The 23,491-nt window shown below is 41.0% G+C and overlaps 1 protein-coding gene and 1 pseudogene across 3 annotated transcripts in view; one reads left to right on the top strand and one right to left on the bottom strand.

The window, feature by feature from the left end:
- Positions 1-23,491, top strand: part of Igf2bp3 (insulin like growth factor 2 mRNA binding protein 3) — a 141,520-nt gene that overhangs the window by 52,920 nt on the left and 65,109 nt on the right. For all 3 annotated transcript variants that reach the window (XM_010641118.3, XM_010641117.3, XM_010641119.3), the window contains one exon: positions 2,790-2,838. In XM_010641118.3, coding sequence (XP_010639420.1) covers positions 2,790-2,838 — 49 coding nt within the window. The remainder of the gene's footprint in view (positions 1-2,789; positions 2,839-23,491) is intronic.
- On the bottom strand, positions 3,352-8,482 carry LOC104874144 (annotated as a pseudogene).

Here is a 23,491-nt window from a genome sequence, read left to right as displayed (position 1 = left end):
TGTTTTTATAATATGAATTATCATCTGCTAATTGACTTCAACTCTGTACATTTTTACATGTGTACTTTTCAGGAAAAATTTTGGTAACAAACTTCAAAAAATTAGTTTTGTGCCAGGCATGGTGGCTCACGCCTATAATCCCAGCATTTGGGAGGCTGAGGCAGGAGGATCACTGTGAGTTCGAGACCAGCCTGGACTACATAGTGAGTTCCACGTCAGTCTCAACTACATAGTGAGACCCTGTCTCAAAAAAAAAAACAACAAAAAACAAACCAAAGAGTTTCGTGGGGTTTAAGACAACGCTGTGATGCCATTCTTTACTGTGTCAGGTGCTTGATTAAAATAGATTATTATTTACATGTGTGTAACAAGTCATTCTTACTCCTTAGTTACCCACGGTAAATATTTACATAGTGTAACCTTTATGAAACTCACATAGTGTAACTGATAGCCAAAGCAGTGTGTAGCAGCTCTGAAATCTGTTATATTAGAAAACTTTTTTATTAAAGTTGTTATTTACTTGAAGCTAGGGATTGAACCCAGCCAATGCCTTTAATACTGAGTATATCCCCAGGTTATTTTATTTTAATTATTAATTTTTTTGGAGACAGGGTCTTGCCAAGTGGCTGGACTGAAATTTGCAATTCTCCTGTCTCAGCCTTCACAGTGCTGGAATTACAGGTGTGGGTCCCTACCTGGCTTCAGTGGTGTATTTTAAAGCATTCATTCATTCACTGGTTGGTTAGTTGGTTTGATGAAGTCTTCACTATGTTGTCCAGGCTAGACTTTACCTCTTTCGATTGGCTCAAGTGGTTTTTCCCACCTCAGTCTCCCAAGTAGCTAGGACTACAGGTGCCTGACACTATACTGGGGCCTTTTCTTTAAAACCTTTTATAGAAAAGTAGTACCTTCTCTTCAGTATTAATGGTTATGAGCACATGAGTTAGTTTTCTTTTTTAATAAGGAAGATAATTATTCAAAAAAAAGAGGGGGAAAGGGGAAGATAGACAGCTACCCTGAAGAATAGTGGGCACCAGAAAGGTAGGTACCCACGAGTGAGTTTGAAACAAATGCAAAATTAGCTCTTTATCTGTAAATTCTTACTAGGTGGTGTTTGGAAATTTTTTCTTTCAAATTGACCCTCTTCTATATCTTTGGTGTACTGTGCCCTGATGACTTGTTTTTTTTAATTCTGTCATAAAAATAAAAAGTGCTTCTCCCTTTGCCCCTGCACTTCACAATTGAGAACAGAGTACCAATATACCTTTTGGTTCATCTTTGTTATCTTTGGAGTTCTTGGCTGAATAGGCAGCAAATGTGGCAGTCATTCTCTTGTTTGGGGAAAGTGAAGAGACAAGAGACAAAGGACTAATCTGTGAATCCAGTCTAAACTGGTGTTTTGCTTCCGGAAAGAGCTTGGTGTAGTTCTAATTTTGTAAAAAATTTAATGATTTCACCTGAGATGTCAAATTCAATTAAAAGGGTAATTAGTATGAGGCATCTATATAGTACAATCTGTTTCACTTCCTCCTTTTCTACACACACACACACACACACACACACACACACACACACGCACCACATGTGTGGGATGGTGGTATTTGAATTTAAAGTGGGGATTTTTTCCTCCCTGGTACTAGGGATTGCAGCCAAGACCTTCATACTGAACTACAGCCCCAGCCTTTTTAAGTTCTTTGTTTTGAAGACAAGGGCTAAGTCACTAAGTTGGCCAGGCTGGCTGGGCTTGGAGTTGTGATCCTTCGGCCAGCTAGGTTTCTTTTTTTGCGGGGGGGTTGGGTACAGAGAACCAAACTTGGGACCTTGGGCCTATGAGACAGGTGGTGGCACCACTGAGCTAAATCACAGGCCGGCGCCCCCTGTACTCCCCCAGCTGGGGATTCTTATTGCTTCTGTATTATGGACTCATTTGGCAGTCTGGAAATTGTACACCTCTTCTTCAATGTTTTTAAATACATAAAATATATAGGATTATCAAGAAACATTTCAAAATGATTACTCAATTTAAAACCAAAATTTAAAAAAAGTTACCAAACTTAAAAAAATACTAATATGTGCTGCTTAACATAAGTAACAAGTTCTAGCAATATATCTAAATTTCACAGCAATGAGTGTAGATATTTAAAGATCTGCAACAACTTAATGTGGTATGAAGATATCTGACTTATATTGATGTCAAAATTACAAGTACTGGGCCGGGGATTTAGCTCAGCGGTTCCCGCCTCGCAAGCACAAGGACCCAAGTTCGATCCCTGGTACGCCCCCTAAATTATAAGTACTATTCTATGGTTTATTGCCTCCACTTATAATTGAAGAAATCATTACATTTCAGTCAGGGAACAGTGAAAATACGTGATTCTCACCCCTTTTCTCAATTCTCAGTTCTCGAATTCAATTCATGGCCCCCTTGAAAAACATCTGGACCTATGGAGGCTTTCTTTGTGTCCTGGGAGGCTTAAATTTGAGCAAAAAGCGTTTGAACTCTGAATATAGTTATCAGATGAAATGTTTTTAAAACACTTTATGTGCCAGTTTTAGTGACTTTTAAAATATGTCATAACAATTCAACAATGCCAGATCTCCAAATGGTCTCAATATGCATCCTGTGATTAACTTACTTTTTTTTTTCTTCTCGGACTCTATTTTCTTTTTATATATATTGGTTAGTTATAAAATTAATATTTTAAGTTTCTAAACTTCCTCATTGGCTATTAAGATTTTGTATTTTGTATGTTTTTGTTCTTTAAAAGTATTTTTAAATTCTTCCACAGGATTCGGAAACTTCAGATACGAAATATCCCACCACACTTACAGTGGGAGGTAAGAATTTCTTTATTTAAAATTATTATCTAAGTATCTAAGCCTATTACTAATTTTCTAAGGAGTTTTTGCCTTCCCTCCAGTGTGGGTGTGGTAGAAAACAAAATCCTCTTCTGGCCTGTGTCTTGATGTTTTTCTTTGTAAGCATATGGAATATTTTTTAAAATTCTGCTCTGTGAAATAGTAAAAGAAAAAAAGTTGGAGTTTTGTGTAACTGGATTATCTTCCTCATGCAGTTCCATCCAGACAGGTTCTTGTTGATACGAGTTTTTCTAGTGGGTTTGCCAATTACTGTATATTTAAATATGAAATTCTTTATTTGGCAGTTTTAAAAGAGATAAACACCAGCTACTTATGTTTTATATTTTCACATTGTGTTTTATTCTTTGAAGAATGGATTTAAACATCACATTAAGACAGACAAAGTTTAAAATAAACAGTTTTATGAGGATACGTTATTATGCACATGATTGTTTACTGTGAGGAATCTTGGTTTTCGAGCTTACGATGACCCTAGTTGGCAGCAGCACCAGGTTTTCCACGAGCCAGGTGTTGCTTGTCTCTGGTCTGCATAGACTTATTAGCTGCCTTCTGCTGTTGTTGCATGATCTGGGATTCCCTCTGCTTTCTCCTCTTTTGTTTTTCTCTTGCTATTTTCCTGGGTTTCCTTCATATTTTTCTGGTAGGCAAATTCTTGTTGATTTCCACGGGACACTCTGAGCACCCTCCAGGCCGAGAAGAGAAACTTAGAAAAGCAAGGGCTCCCTTATCTACAGAGCTGGTATCATCCCAGGAGCTGAAATTGGTGGGGAGATGCCTCTGCTCCCACTACATTTTATTTAAAAATGTTATTCTGCTTCCTTTTGCTCAGATGGTGGCACTGTAATGATTATGGGGAAATAGAAAAGCACAACTGTATAGTTGGTGTCAGTAATTTCTAGGGCATCATAATGATGTCTCCAGGAGTATTGGAGACAAGAGCCCCAAGAAACTTGACTCTTCTTGATGGAACTTAAATTCTTAAAACTCAGAAAAGTTGGGCAGGAAAACTGCTCAGCTTTATGCATTTCTAATATAAAATCAAGAGTCACTAGTCCTGGGCCGGGGATTTAGCTCAGTGGGCTCGCAAGCACAAAGACCTGAGTTTGATCCCTGGTACCAAAAAAAGAAAAAAAAAAGAAAAGACAAGATTAACTAGTCCTATGTTTTAGATTAGTCTTCTAAAGTGACACTGGATGAGTCACTAAGCCAGAACCCTTAGCAAAAATGCAAAATATGGTTAGAAAGAACCTGGACCATTATGACCTACGCATCGTGGACCAAAGCTCCAATTTGGACCATTACTCATTTAGACCAGAAAAGCATATGGGACCTTAAGCACACCTTCCTTACTTCCATCAAATGACGACCATTATACTGATCCTCCATCCCTTTGCTGTGGCAAGAGATGGCTTAAACAAATAATTTAAAATATATTTTAAAAAAAGTTTTCTTGGCAGTGAGTTGAAGGATGCTGGTTCGAATTTTGATTATTTCTCATGGCTCCTCAGATGTAACCATTTGTGCTCAGAATATTTTATTTATTTATTTATTTGGGGTTTTTTGGTTTTTTGAGACAGGGTCTCACTATGTAGTTCAGACTGCTCTGGAAACTCACTGTGTAGCCCAGGCTGGTCCCAAACTCAACAGTGATTCACCTGCCTTAGCCTCCCGAGTGCTGGGATTATAGGTGTGTGCTAAGAATATTTTCTATATGCAGCATCTTCAGAGAAATTACTCTTATATTTAATCTTTTCAAGAAGTTGGTTCTTTGGTATACACAAAATACTTTTTAAGTTTAAAATAGATGTTGTAGATGGAAACAGTGACTCTCAAAATTAAACATCATGGTGGGGTTTTCTTTGAGGGGGGTAATTAGGCAGTGAACCCAGGGCCTTTACACTGAGCTGCATCCCAGCCTTTTTGAAACTATTTTGAGTCAGGGTCTTACTAAGTTGGTAAGTTGCCCAGGCTAGGATTGAACTTGGAGTTCTTCTTCCTCAGCTTCCCAGAATGCTGGAATTACAGATATGCAGTACCATTCCTGGCTAGAGATTTCTTTTAGTTCATTTGTAATACGAGTTTAAATTAGATTGTGGTGGCTTGTCCAGCTTTTAGTTTATCACATTTTTTCCTCATTATGGCTAAAATCTAACCCAAAAAAGTTCTATTTATGTATCTGATCTGATTTTTTTTCTTAACCTTGTAATTCATTTTACCCTTTCCATAGTCCTTTGAGGCAGTGCAAGTTGGTGACACCTCTATTTTCTTGTGGTCAAATGTAAGCACACAAGATTAAAGCCATTATTTACATAGGGGAGGCTTAGAACTAGACTTTGGAACTTCTCACCATTGACCTTTTAAAGCATTATTGATTGATATATTGATGAACAAAAACAAGTTTACTGAGAGCTTCTCAGGAGTAAGAGGAACTCGGTGTTGTGTTGAAGACTTGAGTGAGCACCTTTTATTATTTCACCTTGGAGAAGGGTCACTTTGTGTACCTTTGGGTATGCTGGTGTCTTATGCCAGTATCTTAAGGTAGACTGTGGCGAATGAGCACTTAGAAGCGATAAGTTAGCACTGCTAACAATGGGGAGTGGGGTTGGGCTTTGAACTTGTGATTAATATGAGGATCCCTGAAAGTGAAACAAGGAGATTTCTGTGCCTTCTGCCTCCTGATGTGCAAAAGACATAGTGTCACAGACTAAATATTTTTGTCTGAAAACAGGGTTTGACAGGACTGTTTCAGTCTTAACTTTGTTTGAGTTTATAAGAATGTGGATGGAAGGACAAAATGAAATGGTGCCGTGGAGAGAGAAATAGCTGAGTCCTGAATATGGGACAGATACACTGTTTTGCTAGATACGCAGTGGCATGAAAAAGAGTGAACTTACAGAGTAACTTCTGCAGATAAAAAGCAAGCATGTGTCTGTAATGAGTTATTTGTGAACAGTGTGGATAGTGTGGAGTTCAGTACCTAGGGGAGCCTTGTAGTTTTACTGTGCAGGAAGCACATCAGCCTTTGGGGTCAGACATGGAAATGTTTCCTAGCTCTGTTTTCCAGTTGGGTGGTGTAGTTATGTGATCTCTGAAAAGGATTTTAAAAATCTCTGAGCCTCTTTCATTTGTTTCATAGAGATGATGATAGAGGTACCTTATTATTGGGTTCCTCTGAGCATTAAATAGGATTATGCATGCTACAGCCATTAAAACAGTGCTTGGTACATGTCATGTCAGTATGCAGTATGTTTTATCTGTGATAGGACAAGTCAGTTTCCTGTCAGCCCTGCAGTTTGTGTGTTTGTCACAGTCAGATCCAGCCAGGAGCACAGAAAACATACTAGGGATTCACAGGGGATTTTTATGTTTTATTTTTTTGGTTTTTTGAGACAGGATCTCACTATGTAGTTCAGACTGCTCTGGAACTCACTGTGTAGCCCAGGCTGGTCTTGAATTTACAGCAATCCTCCTGCCTCAGCCTCCCGAGTGCTGGGATTACAGGTGTGCACCACCACACCACGCCCGGCCACAGGGGATTTTAAGGGAGAATCATACAGGTCCTGGAGGACTGAGAGAGCAAGAAGCGATTGAGAAGTAATGACTTCAGGGAGCAGTGATCACCTTGGGGCCAGGAAGTCAGAGGGAATGGATGGAAGTTATCGGGTCCCTGGTAGCCGAGAGTCACATCTCAGAGCTGTGGAAGCTTTTTGGTGATAGGCAATGCCTGGGGTGGGAAGGTTGGGAAACTTATTCTGCAAGGCCCTTGCAAGCTAGAGGCTGAAACCAACCGCCACTGTGGTGATGCTGATAGGAGCAGCTGATGTGGGGGAGAGAGCATGTCCTGTCTTCTTCTACTCCTGCCTCCCAGTCTCCTCCAGGGCCTTCTGTTGTCAAAAATGTGCAAACATCAGCTGGGAAAAGTGCGAGAAAGCACAGAGTCCCATCCTCAGCATCACAAACTGAAAAGTGGACTTGGGACTGAGAGCTTACTACCCAGCTAAAGTTTTCACCTAGAAGTGGAAAATGATCCCCTCCCAGTTCTGCCAGTTTCTGTAAGCCATCTTCTTTGAGATCACTGAAGAGGGTCACAGAATCTGGGACCACAGTAGAAATGCTGTACCGTGAGGTCATGATGCTATGTGATATTTGTCAATTCTGTAACAGGACTGTTTGGGTTATACCGCTGTTAAATCTTTTTTTTTTGGTACGGGGATCAAACTTGGGCTGAACTAAATCCCTGGCCCTGTTACATCTTTTGATAATTGTTTGTTATATTTGTACTGACCGACTGCTGAGAAGGAAGGGTAAGTATACCTTGATACTGTGTGTCAAATGGGTTAAATGGCTTCTAACCATTTAGTTCTGGGTGATGGAAAAGCACTGATGGGCACTGGGTTGGCTAAATGTTTCACTTCTTAAGTGTTTGTGGTAGATAAAGATACTACCAACTAACTTTTGAAAGCACTCAGTGCTAGAGAATTAGGGAGGTTTGTTTTTCCCCCTATAAGTGGGATATAGATGGAAAATAGGAGAACAGGGTTTCTTCATTCTTTACCTCCATGCTTGAGGGACTGGAAGGGAAAGCTATGGCATGAGCAGCACTGGAGGGGCCGGCTCCCTACAGAAACAGTCCAGTTGGTGTAACTCTGACCCTCAGATGTGCGGGGGAGATGCCTCTGTGGGGTGAGGACAGCTCTAGGGAGCTCCTCCTGGATTGGACACTGTGGCCGAGGGTGGTGATAAAGCTCTATCAGACCACTCACTTGACTTTTAAGCACTTTTGATCCTTTTTTCTTTCATTGCAATTTCCCAAGTCAGCCCTCTTTCCTAAGGAGAATTTAAGGAATATCTTTCTGTAAAAACCAAATTGCCAAGATCTTAGGAAAGAACTTTCCAAAATCAGAAGAATTAAAATTGCTGCGCCAGGGATTTAGCTCACTGGTGCTGCCACCTGCCTTGCAAACACAAGGTCCTGAGTTCGATCCTCAGGACCAATACAAAAACAAGAATCCTGCAGGGTGTCATATTGCACACCTGTAATCCCAGCACCGTGGAGACAGAGGCAGGAGAATCACTGAATGTTTGAGGCCTATCTGAATTATACAAGACCCTGTCTCAAAAAAAAAAAAAAATAAATAAAAAAAAAATAAAATTCCTAATAAGTATTCTCAAAAACTGAATGTTTAGTAGTTGATTTTCTTCTTCCCCATGGCCTGACTTTGAGTACATAGCCAGTAAATAGATGAATGAACCTAGCATTTTTATGTGGGGCATCAGATTAACCTATTTTAATCTTACAGTTCCATGACCTCACTTTATGATGAGACAGCTGAGGTTTGGAGAGGTAAAGTAACTTGTCCGTGGTTATGCCTTTTTTTTTTGAAACAAGGTCTTGCTGTCTCACTATATATTCTAGGCTGGCTTTGAACTAACAGTAGTCCAGGCCAGCCTCAATCTCACAGTGATGCTCCTTCCTCTGCCTCCAGGTGCTGGGGCTACAGGAAGATGCCGTCGGGTCCAGATTTCTGCTTGTACTTACTCTAGCAGAGAACATCCTCCAAACATTGGTTTCTTTCTCGAATTTACCACTTGATTTCGACATGCCCCTGAGAGTTTGACAGGGAACCTGACAGAAACCATTTCCTCCAAAGGTCTGGAGGAAAATGTGGTTTGGAGTGATGAATGAACTTAGATGAGGTGGGGAAGTTACCAGTGAACTCTTGGGTTTAGAGAACTGTAGGGCTTGTGCATGGCTGCTTGCAGATAGGTCAGACCTTGCATCGTTGGAAATGACATGCTGAATGGTATGCCAGGGAATTCCACTCTCCCCTCCACGCATATGTGACTGGGGTATGAGACAGGTATGCTGATCCCACCCCTACCTCCAGGAGTTTACCATGCCCCTGCACTCTGATGCCTGCACATTTGTTCTGTGCTTCTACAATTTATTTTTTTAGATGGTCACTTTAAAGGTTTTTGTGCTTTTTTAAAAGTCTCACGAAAACTATCAAACACAAACATAAGGAGGTCAATATAATGAAGCCTAGTTTTAATTGTTTTCAATACATAGCTGATCTTGTTTCATTCATATATCTATAATTTTCCCTCTTTTATAGAAGCAAATCTTAGGCCTTATCTTAATTTATCAGTAAATGCTAAAGTACGTTATCTGAAAGTTAACTGTCACTGTCTTAGTTAGCTAGGGCTGCTATAACAAAATAGCCTAAACTGTGCAGTTTAAACACAGAAACTTATCTCTAGCAGTTCAGGAGGCTGGAAGTCCTAGGTGCTAAGGTTGGCAGATTTGCTACTGCTTGAGGGCCAAGAGAGAAGGAGTTGTGTGTTTTGTAGTATTGAGAATTAACTCAGGGCTTTCATGCTGAACTTTGTCCCTAGCCCTTTAAAATTATTTTTAAGGGCCAGAGATTTAGCTTAGTGGTTCTGCCGCCTGCCTCATAAGCACAAGGTCCCGAGTTTGATTCCCCAGTCAGTATCCCCCCAAAATAAAATAAATAAAATTATTTTTAAAACACAGTATTACAGTACTCACTCATTTGTTTACTTGTGGTACTGGGGAATGAATCTAGGGCCTTCACACTGAACAACATCCATGGATGTTTTAAAATTTTGATACAGGGTCTTGATAAATATCCTAGGCTAGGTTTGAGCTTATGGTTGTTTTGCTTTCATCTTCCCAGAGTTCTGGGATTAAGGCATGTGCCACTGTGCCTGGCCGGAAGGAGTTGTTTGAAGCCTCTCCCCCAGCTTTCTGAGAGTTTGTGGTTTGTGGCAGCATGACTCCAGTTGTCATGTGGTGTTTTCAGTGTGTGCTGTGTCTGTCTCCAAACCTCTTCATTGTATGACACTAGTTATAGTGGATTAGGACAGATAGTAGACCCCACAGTAGTGATCTTTTTGGTTAATCTTTCCAGGTTCTCTCAACAGTAGCTTCCCTTTCCTCCTGCTGTTTTTTTCTCCTCCAGTATATTTGTTGAGATTGTTTTATGCTGTAGACTGTTCTGTGTTCTTATTTTCTGATATCCATGTGTGGTCATTTAGCATGTTTCTCTGACTCTTGTGGGACTTGGATAGGACATGGTGGTATGTATTCTTTTATTGGGAGGCACATAGTGTCTGTCTGTGTGCTGTGAAATGCCACTAATCATTGATCAGATTAAATATCGTATGATTGCAAGATGGTGGTAGTAGTCTAGCTGTATCATTTCTTCATATTTTTAGAATGCTTTTGTAAAGAATTGTTCTCTACATTTATTTGTAGTTGTATTCTAAGTTGTTCTCTATAGTTATTTGATTACCTAAATATAAATAGTTTATATTTAAAAGTGGTAGAATTGGGCTGGGGATTTAGCTCAGTGGTTCCGCCACCTGCCTTGCAAGTGCAAAGTTCCAAGTTCGATTCCCGGTACCAAAAGGGGGAAAAAAAAGAATAGAAGATCAGACTAAATAGATTTAAATCTTGATGAAAATCCAAATGAGATTTGAGAATTAGCTTGTAGTTTACGGGACATCTGTGCATCTAGCTCTTTTTTAAAACAGATGATCTATTTGGAAAAAAGTTGAGGCGACTTAAGATGTTGAGAGGCAGTTTATTCACATATAACCATTTCAGAGCAAAAGTATCAAGACAGGCTTAGGAGAGCAAAAGTCAAAGCAGTGACCTGTGGTGACAGTGATCTTGTAGGTAACTTCCTTTTTTGGTGCTGGGGCTAGAACCCAAGGCCTCATTGATCACAGGCTCTGCCCTGAGCTATACCCCCAGCCCTGGTGACTTCATTTTGTACCTATTCCGAGGAGTCTACCATCTGAGATCCTTTTGTTTCTTTATAAAGGGAACTTAAATACTCAGTAGAGCTCAGATCGATGTTATTGTGAGAGTAAATATGACACTTACTTGATATGGAACAAAAATATGGATGAATTACTGAACTGAAGAAGAAAAGCAGGAAATAGATCTCATTTAAAAAAATTATTCAAGATTCATGATCAGGAACACTTTACAAATAAACTACATGGAACCTGTCTCAGCTTCCTTCAAAGTGAATGAATCTGGGGGCCAGGGATTTAGCTCAGTGGTTCTGCCACCAGCCTTGCAGGCTCAAGAACTTGAGTTCGATCCCTGATACCAAAGTGAATGAATCTGGAAATGTAATGGAGGTGGAGCACCATTTGATAAGTGTTGTTTCTGATTCTTTTTTTTTGGTACTGGGGATTGAACTTGGGTCCTTGCGCTTGCGAGGCAGGACACTGAACCGCTGAGCTAAATCCCCGGCCCTATTTTTTTTATATGATTCTTTTTTTTTTTTTTTTTTGATGTGTTGTTTCTGGAAAAGAGACATCAGGACAGAGATCAGCAGGCAGCAGACCTGGGGCAGCTCCAAGGGGAGATGTTAGTCATAAATACAGCCAGCGAGACTATCTTGTTTTTTATTGCTTTCTGCCCACTGTCATTATAATAAAATACAGAACTACCTTGTGTGAAATGAACATACATTAAATTCATCTGTTTTTCAGGCTTACAGTTTTAACACATATATTTATTTTTTTTTAAAAAAAAAAGCCCACAGAAAATAAATAAATAATAAATAACACCACAGTCGGGATATAGGCCAGCTCCATCACCAAACACACTCCTCACAGTATTCTGTTCTAGCCGTGTTCATCCCCCACCCCTGCATTCCTAGTCCCTGGCACCCTCTGATCTCTTGTGTTTATGTTTAGCTTTATGAGAAGCTCCCAAATGCTGGGATTACAGGTATGCACCACCATTCCTGGCTTAAATCTTTGTCAATTTTGCCAGATTTATCCATTTTCACCCCTCCCAAACCTGCAGCATTTGATTTCATTGATTCTCTTTTTCTTTTAAAAAGTATATACTTTACTTTTAGTTGTCAAGTGGTATTTGTGCTTTTTTCCTTTTAGTGAATATATCTTGCATGATTATAGGTAGGTTTGTGTTTTTGTTTTTGTGGTACTGAAATCTGAGGCTGGGTGGCACAGAACAGACCTCTAATCCCAGCATTTGGGAAGCTGAGGCAGGAGGATCATAAAGTTGAGGCCAATATAGGCTGCACAGTGAGACCTAGGCAAAAAAAAAAAAAAAAAAAAAAAAAAAAAAAATCCCAGAAGACAAAAAACTGTTAATGTATCTTTCTTCTTTTTCATTATTATTATTATTTTTTTAAAAATTTTATTGTTTTACTGTACCTGTGTTTTAAGGTAGAATTTGCATTGGTGGATGTCTCATGTTATTGAGTGATACTCTATAAATGTCAGCCCCAGTTGGTTGCTGAGTTTTTTATTTAGTTGTTCCATCCATTCCTGTGAATGTAATGTTGAAATTTTTCACTATAATCATATATTTGTCTGATTTTTTTTTCCCCCTGGGGAGGGGGGTACTGGGGATCAGGACCTTGTGCTTGCAAGGCAGGTGGCAGAACCACTGAGCTAAATCCTGGCCCTATTTGTCAGTTTTGCTTCTTATGTGTTAAAAGCCTGTTGTTAGGTTCCTTTAAGATCTAGAACTGTTATGTCTTCAAAGGTGAACTAACCCTTATATTATGAAATAATGTCCCACTTTATTTCTGGTCACTTTCTTTGCTCTGAAATCTACTTTACCTGCAATTAAATACCACTCCCGCTTTCTTTTGATTAATGCATACATTTTCAAAATCCTTTTGAGGGCCAGGGATTTAGCTCAGTGGTACTGCCTCCTGCCTCGCAAGCATAAGGTCCCGAGTTCGATCTCAGGTACCCCCCAAAAAAATCCTTTTGAGACTACCTGTATTGTAACAGTTGAAACAAATTTCTTTTTTTAAAAAAATTTTATTTATTTTAATTTTATATTTTTGGTACGGGGGATCGAACTTTGGTCCTTGTGCTTGCGAGGCAGGCGGTAGAACCACTGAGCTAAATCCCCGGCCCCAAACAAATTTCTTAAAGACAGAACACAGTTGTGTTGGTAGCATCCTTGGCTTCTACCCATAGATGCCACCAACTCTGCCTTCCCAAATTGTGATCATTAAGAATGTTTATATCTGGGTGTGGTGGCACTTGCCTGTAATCGCAGTACTTAGGAGACTGAGGCAGGAGAATCTCTGTGAATTAAAGGCCAGCGGGGGCTACATAGTGAGGCTCTGTCTCAAAAAAACAAACGTGTTTCCGCACATTGTCACATGCATCTCAGGGACAACATAATTTTCTGTTGAGAACTGTCCTTCAAGTGATGTCATCTTCTCTTACTGTTTTTGAAATTTTTTTCTTTGTCTGACTTTCAGCATTTAGTTAATGATTTGTCTACATGTAGATTTCTTTGAGCTTTCCTTGTATTTGATTCACTGTACATTTTTAATCTATCTGTACATCTGTCTTTTGCCAAATTTGGAAAACCTTGAGCCATTATTTATGAAAATACTTTCCCTATAAGTGTTTTTATTATTATTGTCTTTCTAAGTTACCAGTAACCATTAGACTTTTTATTTGTTTTGTTTTTGTTTTTGTGGTACTCGGGATCAAACTTGGGCCCTTGTGCTTGCAAGGCAGGCAGCAGAACCACTGAACCAAATCCCAGATCACAGTTAGGCCTTTTAATAAGTGCCTTTAAAAGTCTTTGTCAGGTGATTTCAGCATCTGTGTTCTTGGTGTTTGCTTTGTCTTTATGTGAGTTGAGATTTTTTTTCTAGTGTTTCTATGCCAAGCAATTCTGCATTGTATCTTGGATATCTTAAATGTTGAGGCTTTAGGTCTTGTGTAAATATTGGAGAATGCTATTCAAACTCAGGATGCAGTTTTCTTAGTTTGGTTCAGGCTACATGTTGCAACCAGCATTGATTGGGTTATGGTTCCAGTTTCAATTCTGTTTTTGAAGCTTCTGAGGTGTTTTTTTTTTTTTTTGGTACTAGGGATCAAACTTGGGACCTTGCGCTTGTGAGGTAGGCGACAGAGTCACTGAGCTAAATCCCCAGCCCTCTGAAGTGTTTTTGGAACTGACTCACATATGCATCACTCAGTCTGGGACTTGGATGTTGACCTCTCCTATGGTTTAGCTCTCAAAACCCTGAACATGCTATTTAGGTTCAGACTGAAACATATCTTGGTGCTGAAAGTAGCAGTTGCTAATAACTTTCCTGAGCACCTCCCTCTCTATGGTCTTGTTAGTATTTTAGAGCTCTTGGGGGTTCTCCTTTGGTTCTCTAACCAGAAAAGCTAGGGCCTTAAGTACCCTGCTTGGTTGTACACTTCCTATATACCTCTATGTAGGGTTTAAGTTGTCAGAGGCAGAGGCAAGGGGCAAGATTCACCAAGTGCTCTCTGAACTGTCTCTTTCATAGTTTTAGGTGACTTTCTTACTTTCAAGCTAGGACTGCAAGGCTTCTCTACAATTGTCTCTGCCTGTGTCCACCTAACACGTTCCATGTGTTGTGCTGCCCTAAGTCCAGGTTGCAACACAGCAGAAGGAGAGGGGGCAAATAAACCCCTTAAGCTTCCGCAGTGCTTCACATTGTGCTGTCCTTTTGCTGTCCTTTACTTTTCGGAGTCTTCAAATAGCCACTTCATAGTTCTGTCCAGATTTTACTTATAACTGCATTGAATGGGAGAAGCAGGGTGCAGTGTGCTATTCAGTTTTATCTGGATCTAGAGCCTGGAACTAAAGTTTAAATAAGTTGTTTTTTGAATGCAGTTCTTGTTCCTTCTAAATTTCAAAAGAGGCAGATTTAGTTTTATATCTCAACAGAATACTACTGGTGAGTAATTTGCTTTAAAGTTTATTTTTTTGATTATGGATAACCTTTTGTAATTAAGGCTGCATAAAGTGTTAGCTGTCTTTTAAAAAAGAATGTGTATTTGAGCTGTCTGTGAGCTATGTATTAATGTGCATTTTAGTTTAAGTATGTAAAATCCTTGTTGCACTGAATAAAATAACATGGGGAAGGGAGAAGTCCCCAGGTAGGAATTTAGAACAGTAAGTCAATTGCGAATATCAGGACAATCTTAATCCTATTTCTAATTTTATCAGCAACCTGAAAAGCAAGGGTTGGGCCGGAGATTTAGCTCACTGGTCTGCCACCTGCTTCGTAAGCGCAAGGAGCCCAGTTTGATCCCCGGTACCAAAAAAAAAAAAAAAAAAAAAAAAAGAAAAAGAAAAGAAAGGCAAGGGTTACCTCAGCGCTAAGGGCGTTTCTCCCGTTTGCTTTTGCTTGCCGAAGCATCCTACATTGTCTTGCCAGAAACAGCCTTGCTCTTCAGAGTTCTTCCCGTGTGAGGATGAGCAAACCTCTGGTTTCCTGTGCTCTTTCCTAGATGTCTAACATCTATGTGTTGACAACTTTTCCGTGTTCTTAGTCTTTGTTTTTGTTTTTTGTTTCCTGTCTAGTTCTCAGGTTGAACTGAGGTGTGTGATGCTCTTTAGAATTGGACCATCAACCCAGACAGAGATGTATGTTTGTCTTGTTAGTTTTCTTTGGTCTAGTGTTTTTTTTTTGTCTGGACCCCCCACCCTCCTACATGTGTTGTTCATATATGTACATGTATCTTGTTTAATCAGCTTTCTCTGGTTGGTGACAGTGTGATATTTTAGATTCTTATAAGGCCTATTTCATTTTCCATTCTTCATTTATTTTTATGTTTACTCACGTTCCTAATTCTTATTCCTCTTTATTATTCTGCTTTTGGGTTTGGGGTTAACCTAATACCTGTAGGGCTGATCATGGAAAGGGCAGTATATGGGCCTCATCAGTTTTTTTCTCTGTTGCTTCTTACAGTGAACCCTAGATTTAGGAAGGACATACAGTAGTGCTCTATGCCTGTTAAAAAGAGACAGGGTTTGGCTAAGTTGCCCAGGCTGGGCTTAAACTTGTAGTTCTTGTGCCTCTGCTTCCCACAGTGCTGGGGTTATAGGCATATACCACCGTGCTGGGGTCACCAGAAGGTTTTTATTTTTCAATTTAGAGTCTCACTGTATTGCCTAGGCTACTCTTGAACTCCGCCAATCCTTCTGCCTTAGCCTCCGGAATAGCTGGGACTACAGGCCTCTACCATGGTGCCTGGCTTCTGGGGTCCCTTTTATAAGATTGCCACCACCCCTGGGCTTGAACTCAGGACCTTGTCACTGAACCACAGCTCAGTCTCTTAAAATTTTGAGACAGGGTCTCTTCATGTAGTTTAGGCTGGCCTTGAACTCACCTTGTAGCACAGGCTGGCCCAACTCGAAGTGATCTGAGTGCTGGAGATTATAGGCATGTGTTATCACGCCTGGCTTAGATACATATTTCTTGTATCACATATCCCTTAATCACCAGCCAGCAGTGTTAAACTAAAGAAATAATAACTTGCTCCAATGTTGGCAGGAAAACTGGCTCATCTGGCTTCAGTGGGGAGTGATATAGAAGGTGGTATCTTCCTTAGGAATTTAAGTGACTTTTAAAAATGCTATGTTTTGAAGGTTTTCACACACATACACACAGAGAGAGAGAGAGAGAGAGAGAGAGAGAGAGAGAGAGAAATAATTTGAATCCCTTGTGTCTTTAGCTTTAGAGTTTAGTAGCATTCTGATCTCTCTCTTTTTTTTTTTTTTTTTGGTACCTGGGGATCGAATTCTGGTCCTTGTGCTTTCAAGGGAAGGTGCCAGAAGCACTGAGCTAAATCCCTGGCTCCATTCTTATCTTTTTTTATTGATGAATATCCCTTCTTGGGGGTTGAGGCAGAATGAATTATTTTAAAGCAATTTAAGGGTGACCATGTCATGGAAAATTTACTTTATATGCTGACATAAAACAAGAGTAGGTATATTGGTTTCCTATGGCTGCTGTAACAAATTACCACAAACGGTGGCTTAATGAAACAGAAATTAATTTTTCTGAAGTTCTGGAAGCTAGGATTCCGAAATCTGTCCCCGTGGGTGTCAGGGCTAGTTCCTTCTGGGAGAAGATCCTTCTCTTTTCATTTTCCAGGTTCTCCTGGCTGCCTGTCTTCCTTAGGATGAGGTTTGCTCCTCTGCCCTCAAGAGTCCTTTCAAGTCTTACTTCTGCCTTCTCACTTTGCTGTCTCCTCTGCCTCATTTATAGCATTTCTTGTGAGTGCATCAGATGAGCCCATGCAGTCCCCTATCTCAGGGTCCTTAACTACCCTGCAGAGTCTTTTTGCCAGGTGAGCATCATTCATGGGTGTCAGGACAGGTTTGGGACCAGCACTTGGTGCACTGTGATCTGTCCATGGTGTAGTCAGCACTTCAGTGTTACATTGGTGGTAGAGCCACAGCCGCTAGAGTGAGGACTCTGGTCAGGTAAATGTGTGCAGAGAAGATTCATCTTCTCCAGGACCTGGAGATCTCGGTGTAGAACACATCTCGTCATTTTGCAGGTCTCAGCGGAATAGCAGGTAGGAGGCCACACGTGTTGACATGAGCCCTATTGATAGCTGATGCCCTTTGAGACAGGCGAGGAGAGACAGCTGCAGCCAGTCGGGCATCAGCGCCCCGGTGGGGTGCGCGCCTCGACTTTGGGCTTGACCTTGGCCGGCTGAGCGCGTGGTGCTCTCCGGGACCTGCTGCCATTTACCTCCCTTCCTCAGCGGCTACCTTGACTGTCCCTTAGCCATGCTTCTGCCCCTCTTGTGAGCCTTTAGTGAACTTAATTTCAGTGCCCATTAAGTGCTGGAAGTGGATCTTTGCACATGAAGCAGTTGTTTATTTTTGGAGACAGGGTCTTGCTGTGTAGTTTAGGCTGGCCTTGAACTCATTGTGTAGCCCAGGCTGCATATTCACAGTGGAACTCACAGCGATCCTCCTGCCTCAGCCTTCCGAGTGCTGGGATTACAGGTGTGTACCATCACTCCTTTCTAAATGAGTTTGTTTTGTTTTGTTTTGTTTTGCTTGGTACGGATCAAGCTCGGGACCTTGGGCTTGCGAGGCAGGCGGCGTTTCCAGACCCTAATGAGGAGTTTTGATGTCTTAACCAGGTCAGCTTCTCTGGATTTCACTAAATCTTTCCCAGGCCTTGTTTATTCTCTATGTAAATCTGAGAAAATATTTGCATAAAATATAAGGCAGGACAGTGGGATTTCTCTGTTTAAACCTCAGAAGCCCAAGAATGCTAGAGTAGACCCAGGGCTGCTTCCTACCTACAGTCCGTTAGGCAGTGGTTGGTCCACCCAGTCAGCCTTGCCCATTTGTGGAAAGGGATTAGCAGTACACCCCTGGGTCATTGTGAGACTCCCTCAGACAGGTAAGGTGCTGCAAGGCCTTTTTCCTTTGCCCGAAATTCTCATGCCCATGAAGTGCATTACTTCCTGAACCTATCTCTCTTTCAGGGCTTTGTGCACACCTTGGCTCTGTCAGGGATCTCTGCTTTTTTCCGTCTGTTAATTCCCACCGATTAGCCCACAACTTAGATGTCACTTCTCTCACAAAGCTTTCCTATCTCACCCAGTTTAGGTGTGCCTCTCATATTTGTTGCGTACTTAGCACTTTGTTTTTATTGCATTCTGACTTGTGTATGTTTTCCCTCACCAGAACCTAAGCTTTGGGGACAGACTTTGTCTCCTGTGTTTGTCTTCGGAGACCCAGAACAGTGACTGGTGTGGATCAGCTGGTCAGGGTTCACTCACCGAACGCATTTTGTAACAGGTTGTATTAATAGTCTACTGAAGTTTTGCATATAGGGTTGGTGAGGAGGAGGACCAGTGTAAGGAAATAGGGTAAAGTTATTGTCCCAGGTCTTTGAGTTTCATTGATGTAGATAGAAATCAATTGTTGAAATTTTTATTTGCCTTTTCTGTTGGTTGCAAATGGATATCTTGGTGCAAACCCTGTTGGTCCTTCACGATTAGGGAACACGTGTTTTGAAAAGATTATTTTGTGGGCTTTTTATCTTGATTTGGTTACTACTTTTAATGTTTTATGTAGCTCGGGTTTCTGTGGTTTGGCTTTCCAGGGGTAGTTTATCTAATATTTAGCTTTGTCTTTTGAAGAAGCTTAATTTCTTCTAATCTCTTTTAAAAAGAAAACCTCACTAGTTTTGATGAAGTGAGTCACAAACCGGAAGCCCTGTGAGCAATGCTTCTTACAGTGCCAGGAGCAGGCTTTGCCCCAGCAGTGGGCCCCACCCTATTAGGGCAAATTAATGCTAAGCTCTCCTGAGGTGACATCTAGCATTGCTGTCTGTGTCCCCTTCCACCTGGGACGTTGCTGCCAGTGCTCCAAGGGCTGCCAAACAGTCCTGCGGGGCAAGTATTTCTGATTTCAAATAATAATGTTGAGTGATTTCTTTCCCATAAAAGACATGGCTGCAAATTTCTTTCTTGCTTGACAAAATGTGGACAAATCTTTCATCAGTCATTGCTTTGTTTCCATGTGGTAGAAGTTTTATCCTGACTTGCTGTGTATTTACTGTTTGTTTTAAAGGGGGATTTTTGCTCACATGCTCCCTTTTAGAGCTTACTTTACTTATTGACATTTTTTTCCCTGATACTGGGAGTTGAACCCAGGGCCTTCACTCTGAGATACATACCTAGCCCCTTTTTACTTGTTACTTTTGACATATGGTCTTATTGAGTCTCTGTATTGCCCAGGGTAGGCTCAAACTTGAGATCGTCCTGCCTCTGCTGCCCAGAATGCTGGGAATATAGGCCTGGGTCACTGCATCTGGCCATCACGGACATCATCATCTTTTTTTCTCCCTCCTCAGGATTGAACTCAGAGACTTCTGTTTTTTATTTTAAGATAGGGTTTCTCTAAATGGGCCACACTGGGTTTGAACTGTGATCCTCCTGCCTTAGCCTCCAGGGGTGCAAGACCACACCTGGCATTTATTTATTCATGGTACGAGGAATCGAACTCAGGACCTTGTGCTTACGAGACAGGTGGTAGAACCACTGAACTAAATCCCCGGCCTAGCTTTCAATTTTTAACTTAATTTCCCTAGCCTTGCTTTCCTGTCATGGATATTTTTAGAACTGTTGTGTTTGTAAATTGCTTCATCTTTATTCACATCTGAAAATGTATAATGCGTGTATATGTAGGATATATTGTTTATTCACTTTACCAAGAGCCTTGAAAGCACGTACCAGTTTATACCTTGTAAAAACTTCATGTCCTCTCCAGGGCTCAGCCCATGATGCAGGGTCAGCGTCAGGAATCTGATGTGCTTTCCCCTCTGCCTCCCTCCTCCCCTGGCAGGGGATCTCAAGGGAGACTTTCCTGATGCAGTGCTGTGCACAGTCCTGACCAGTTGATGGCAGCTGGTGTGCAGAATGCACATAGTGGTCTCCTTGGGCTTGGGTGGCTTTTAGGAGCCTGTCCATTTCACCTTCCATTGAGTCTCTGGTTCTGTTCCTCTGACTGTGGCTGCTACCTTTTCACATACAAAAATCCTCCCAGGAGCCCCATGTGGTGGTGCACACCTGTAATCACAGCAGTCTGGGAGAGGGCAGCTGAGGCAGGAGGATGCAAGTTTGAGCCCAGCCTGAGCAATTTAGTGAAACTGTGTCTGAAAATAAAAAATGAGTTGGGTAAGGTGGTACACACCTGTAATGCTAGCACTTGGGAAGTTGAGACTGGAAGAGGTTTTTGTTTGGTTGGTTCTTTTTTTTTTTGAGACCGGGTCTCACGTGTAGTTGAGACTGACTTGGAACTCACTGTATAGCCCAGGCTGGTCTCGAACTCACAGTGATCCTCCTGCCTCAGTCTCCGGGGTGCTGGGATTATAGGAGTGTTCCACCACGCCTGGCGGGAGACTGGAAGAGTTTGATGCCAGCCTGAGCTACATAGTTCAAGGACAGCTGGAAGGAACTACAAAGTGAGACCCTATCCCAAAAACAAAAACAAAACAAAACAAAAAAACCTGAGATATATCAGTGCAAAGGCCCTGGGCTCAGCACCCCCTAATTCTCCTGATATGTTGAGTTGCTTATGAGCAATAAAGCTTATGTAGATCACTCACCTATCACCTATGTTTTACTCTCTTGACCCTCAGCTCCCCCCGCCCCAGCACAATTTCTGAATCTCTGAGAGCACGGTTCAGAACTAGGAATCATAATCTCTATGAATCTCAACTATGCCTTTTGTACTGCAGGATCCTAACTCCTTGACATTTGTTTAGTGGATGGGAAGTTATGTATGGACATTCCCTGGACACAAGACACCAGCTGATTACAACCCAATGGGCTTCGGGGCATTGAATTTTGTTTTTTTTTTTTAGTCATGGTCTCACTATGTAGTTGAGACCACCATGCCCGGCCTTGAGGCATTGAATGTTAAAATATTACCGTGGTAAAAGGTATGTGTTGGGTAAGGCTTTTGAGAGTGAAGTGCTGACTTTGTAACCATGCTGCCTGGTGCTGGTATGGGTGACCAGAGCTAAGGGCGCAGTGCAGATTGTCCATCTGTAGGGCAAGCTGCTCCCAGAAATGAGAGGAGGTTTTCCTTGGTCGTGGAGGCTGGGGTGGGTTAACTGTAAGTAAGGTGATGAGATTTGCTTAATACCCCATAGGACATCAGGTGTCAGGAGATCCTCACTACAGACTCCTAAGAAACTGACCAGTGGTCATCTCATAGCTACCAGGAGTTACAAGGAGTCTGTTTAATTTTTTAAAATGAGAAATCTGTCTTCATTGCTGACAGAAGTTCCATTCCGTGTTCACCAGGTTTAAACATAGACACAGCAGAATGGTTTGGGTGGAGAAAAGCTGCTTACCTTGAGGTGTGCAGGAAGCAGACAAAGGAGGACAAACCCTTCCGGGTCATGGCCTAGGGATCCACCTCTTCCAATCAGACCCCACCTCCTAAGAGCAAGGCAGCTATACTGGCCCATAATCCAGTCACCTTCCAAGCGCAGGAGGCTTTAGAGCAAACTATAAAAATAGTTCTTTTGTTCACTGTAGGAAAAAAATCAGCAAAACAAAAACAATTCTAATTCTACCCTTTTGAGGCAAGCATCATTAATAGTTGTGTATTTTATTGACCTACATAGGGATTCTTCGATTCTTTCTCCGCAAATTGATGGTCTAAGTGTGGCAGCACAGCTGCCTCAGCCTTTTCTTGGCCTCAGCCATAAGTATAATCCTGGGTTCGGGCTTGTTCACATAAATTACTGGCTTTCTCATTTAAAACTTGAGCTTCTGGAGATCTTTCTTTTCCCCTTGCAGTAATTTTAATTTTTTCTTCCTTGGATTAATTTTTTTCACTTTTTTATTAGTACATGTATGCAGTACGTAATGATAAATTCCTGAGTACATGTAAGTTGGAGCATGTACATAACACATCTTAATTCTTTTTTTCATCCCCTACCCTCCTCTCTTCCCTCTATCTCTTGGTTTCCCTTTTCTTTTGTGAAAAACTATCTCCCTTTTCCTATTATCGATTTTTTATTTTGTATTTTGGGTTTCTCATATAAGAGAAACTATGCAGTATATCTGATTTATTTCACTTAACATTATTCCCTCAAGGGACATCCATTTTCCTACAGTTGTCTCAAGTTTATCCCGTACAGCAGAGCAATACTCTGTTGTGTATAAATACCACATTTTCTTTATCCATTCATCTATTGATAGACATATAGCCAGTTGGGATTGTGTTACTCTAAACATAATATACACGTATCACTGCAGTGTGATGTCTTTATCTCAGGAAGGGGAATTGCTGGGTTGGCTGGAATTTCTTATTTTAGTTTTCTGGGGAATCTCCACACTGATTTTCATAATGGATTTCACTAGGTTGCATCCCCAAAAACCATGTGGAAGGGTGCCTTTTCCCCCTGCAGCCTCACCAGCATTTGTTATTATTTGATTTTCTGAAGACGGTCATTCTTTCTGGAATAAGATGGAGTCTCAGTTGTTTTTATTTTCATTTCTCTAATGGCCAGAGATGTCAGAGATCTTTACATGTGTTTATTGGCTATTAGTACTTCTGAGAAGTATCTATTCATTTTGACTGGGTCTTTTATTTTGGAAGGTCTTTATTTTTTTAGTTCTTTCTATATTCTATATGCTAGTCCTCTGTCCAGCAACTTGCAACATTTTTTCCCCCTCATTCTGTAGGTTGTTTCTTCACTCTGTTGATTCCTTTTCTGTGCAGAAGCTTTTCAGTTTGGTTGGGTCCCATTTGTTGATTCTTGATGTTATTCTTTCCTGGTTGGGATTCTGTTCACAAAGACCTTTTGTACACCTATGTCTTCGAGAGTTTTACCTATTGTATCTTCTAGCAGATTGTTTCTGTTTGAACATTTCAATCTTTGATCTGTCTTAATTTTACTTTAGTACATGATGAGAGATACAGGTCTAGAGTTGGTCTTCTGATGTGGATCGCCAGTTTTCTCAGCACCATTTATGAAAGAGTCTTTCCTCCAGTTAAAGTATTTGGCCCCTTTGTCAAAGATCAGATAGCTTAGTGTGCCTGGGTTTGTTTCTGCTTCCTCTATTCTGTTCTTTTGTCCTGAATGTTGGTTTTTGTGCCAATATCATGCTGTTTTTTATCATTGTAGCTTTGCATTGTGATGCCTCCTGCTTTGCTCTTGTGGCCTGGGATTGTTTTTGCTATTCTGGGTCTCTTCTGATTCCATATGAATTTTAGGATTTCTCTCTCTAGTTCTGTTAGGAATAC

Source organism: Fukomys damarensis, unplaced genomic scaffold, assembly GCF_012274545.1.
Source record: "Fukomys damarensis isolate Sample0158 unplaced genomic scaffold, DMR_v1.0_HiC HiC_scaffold_4, whole genome shotgun sequence".
In the NCBI taxonomy this organism is placed as follows: Eukaryota; Metazoa; Chordata; class Mammalia; order Rodentia; family Bathyergidae; genus Fukomys; species Fukomys damarensis.
The sequence above is the reverse complement of the archived record's forward strand: the minus strand, read 5'-3'. Positions and strand labels throughout refer to the sequence as shown.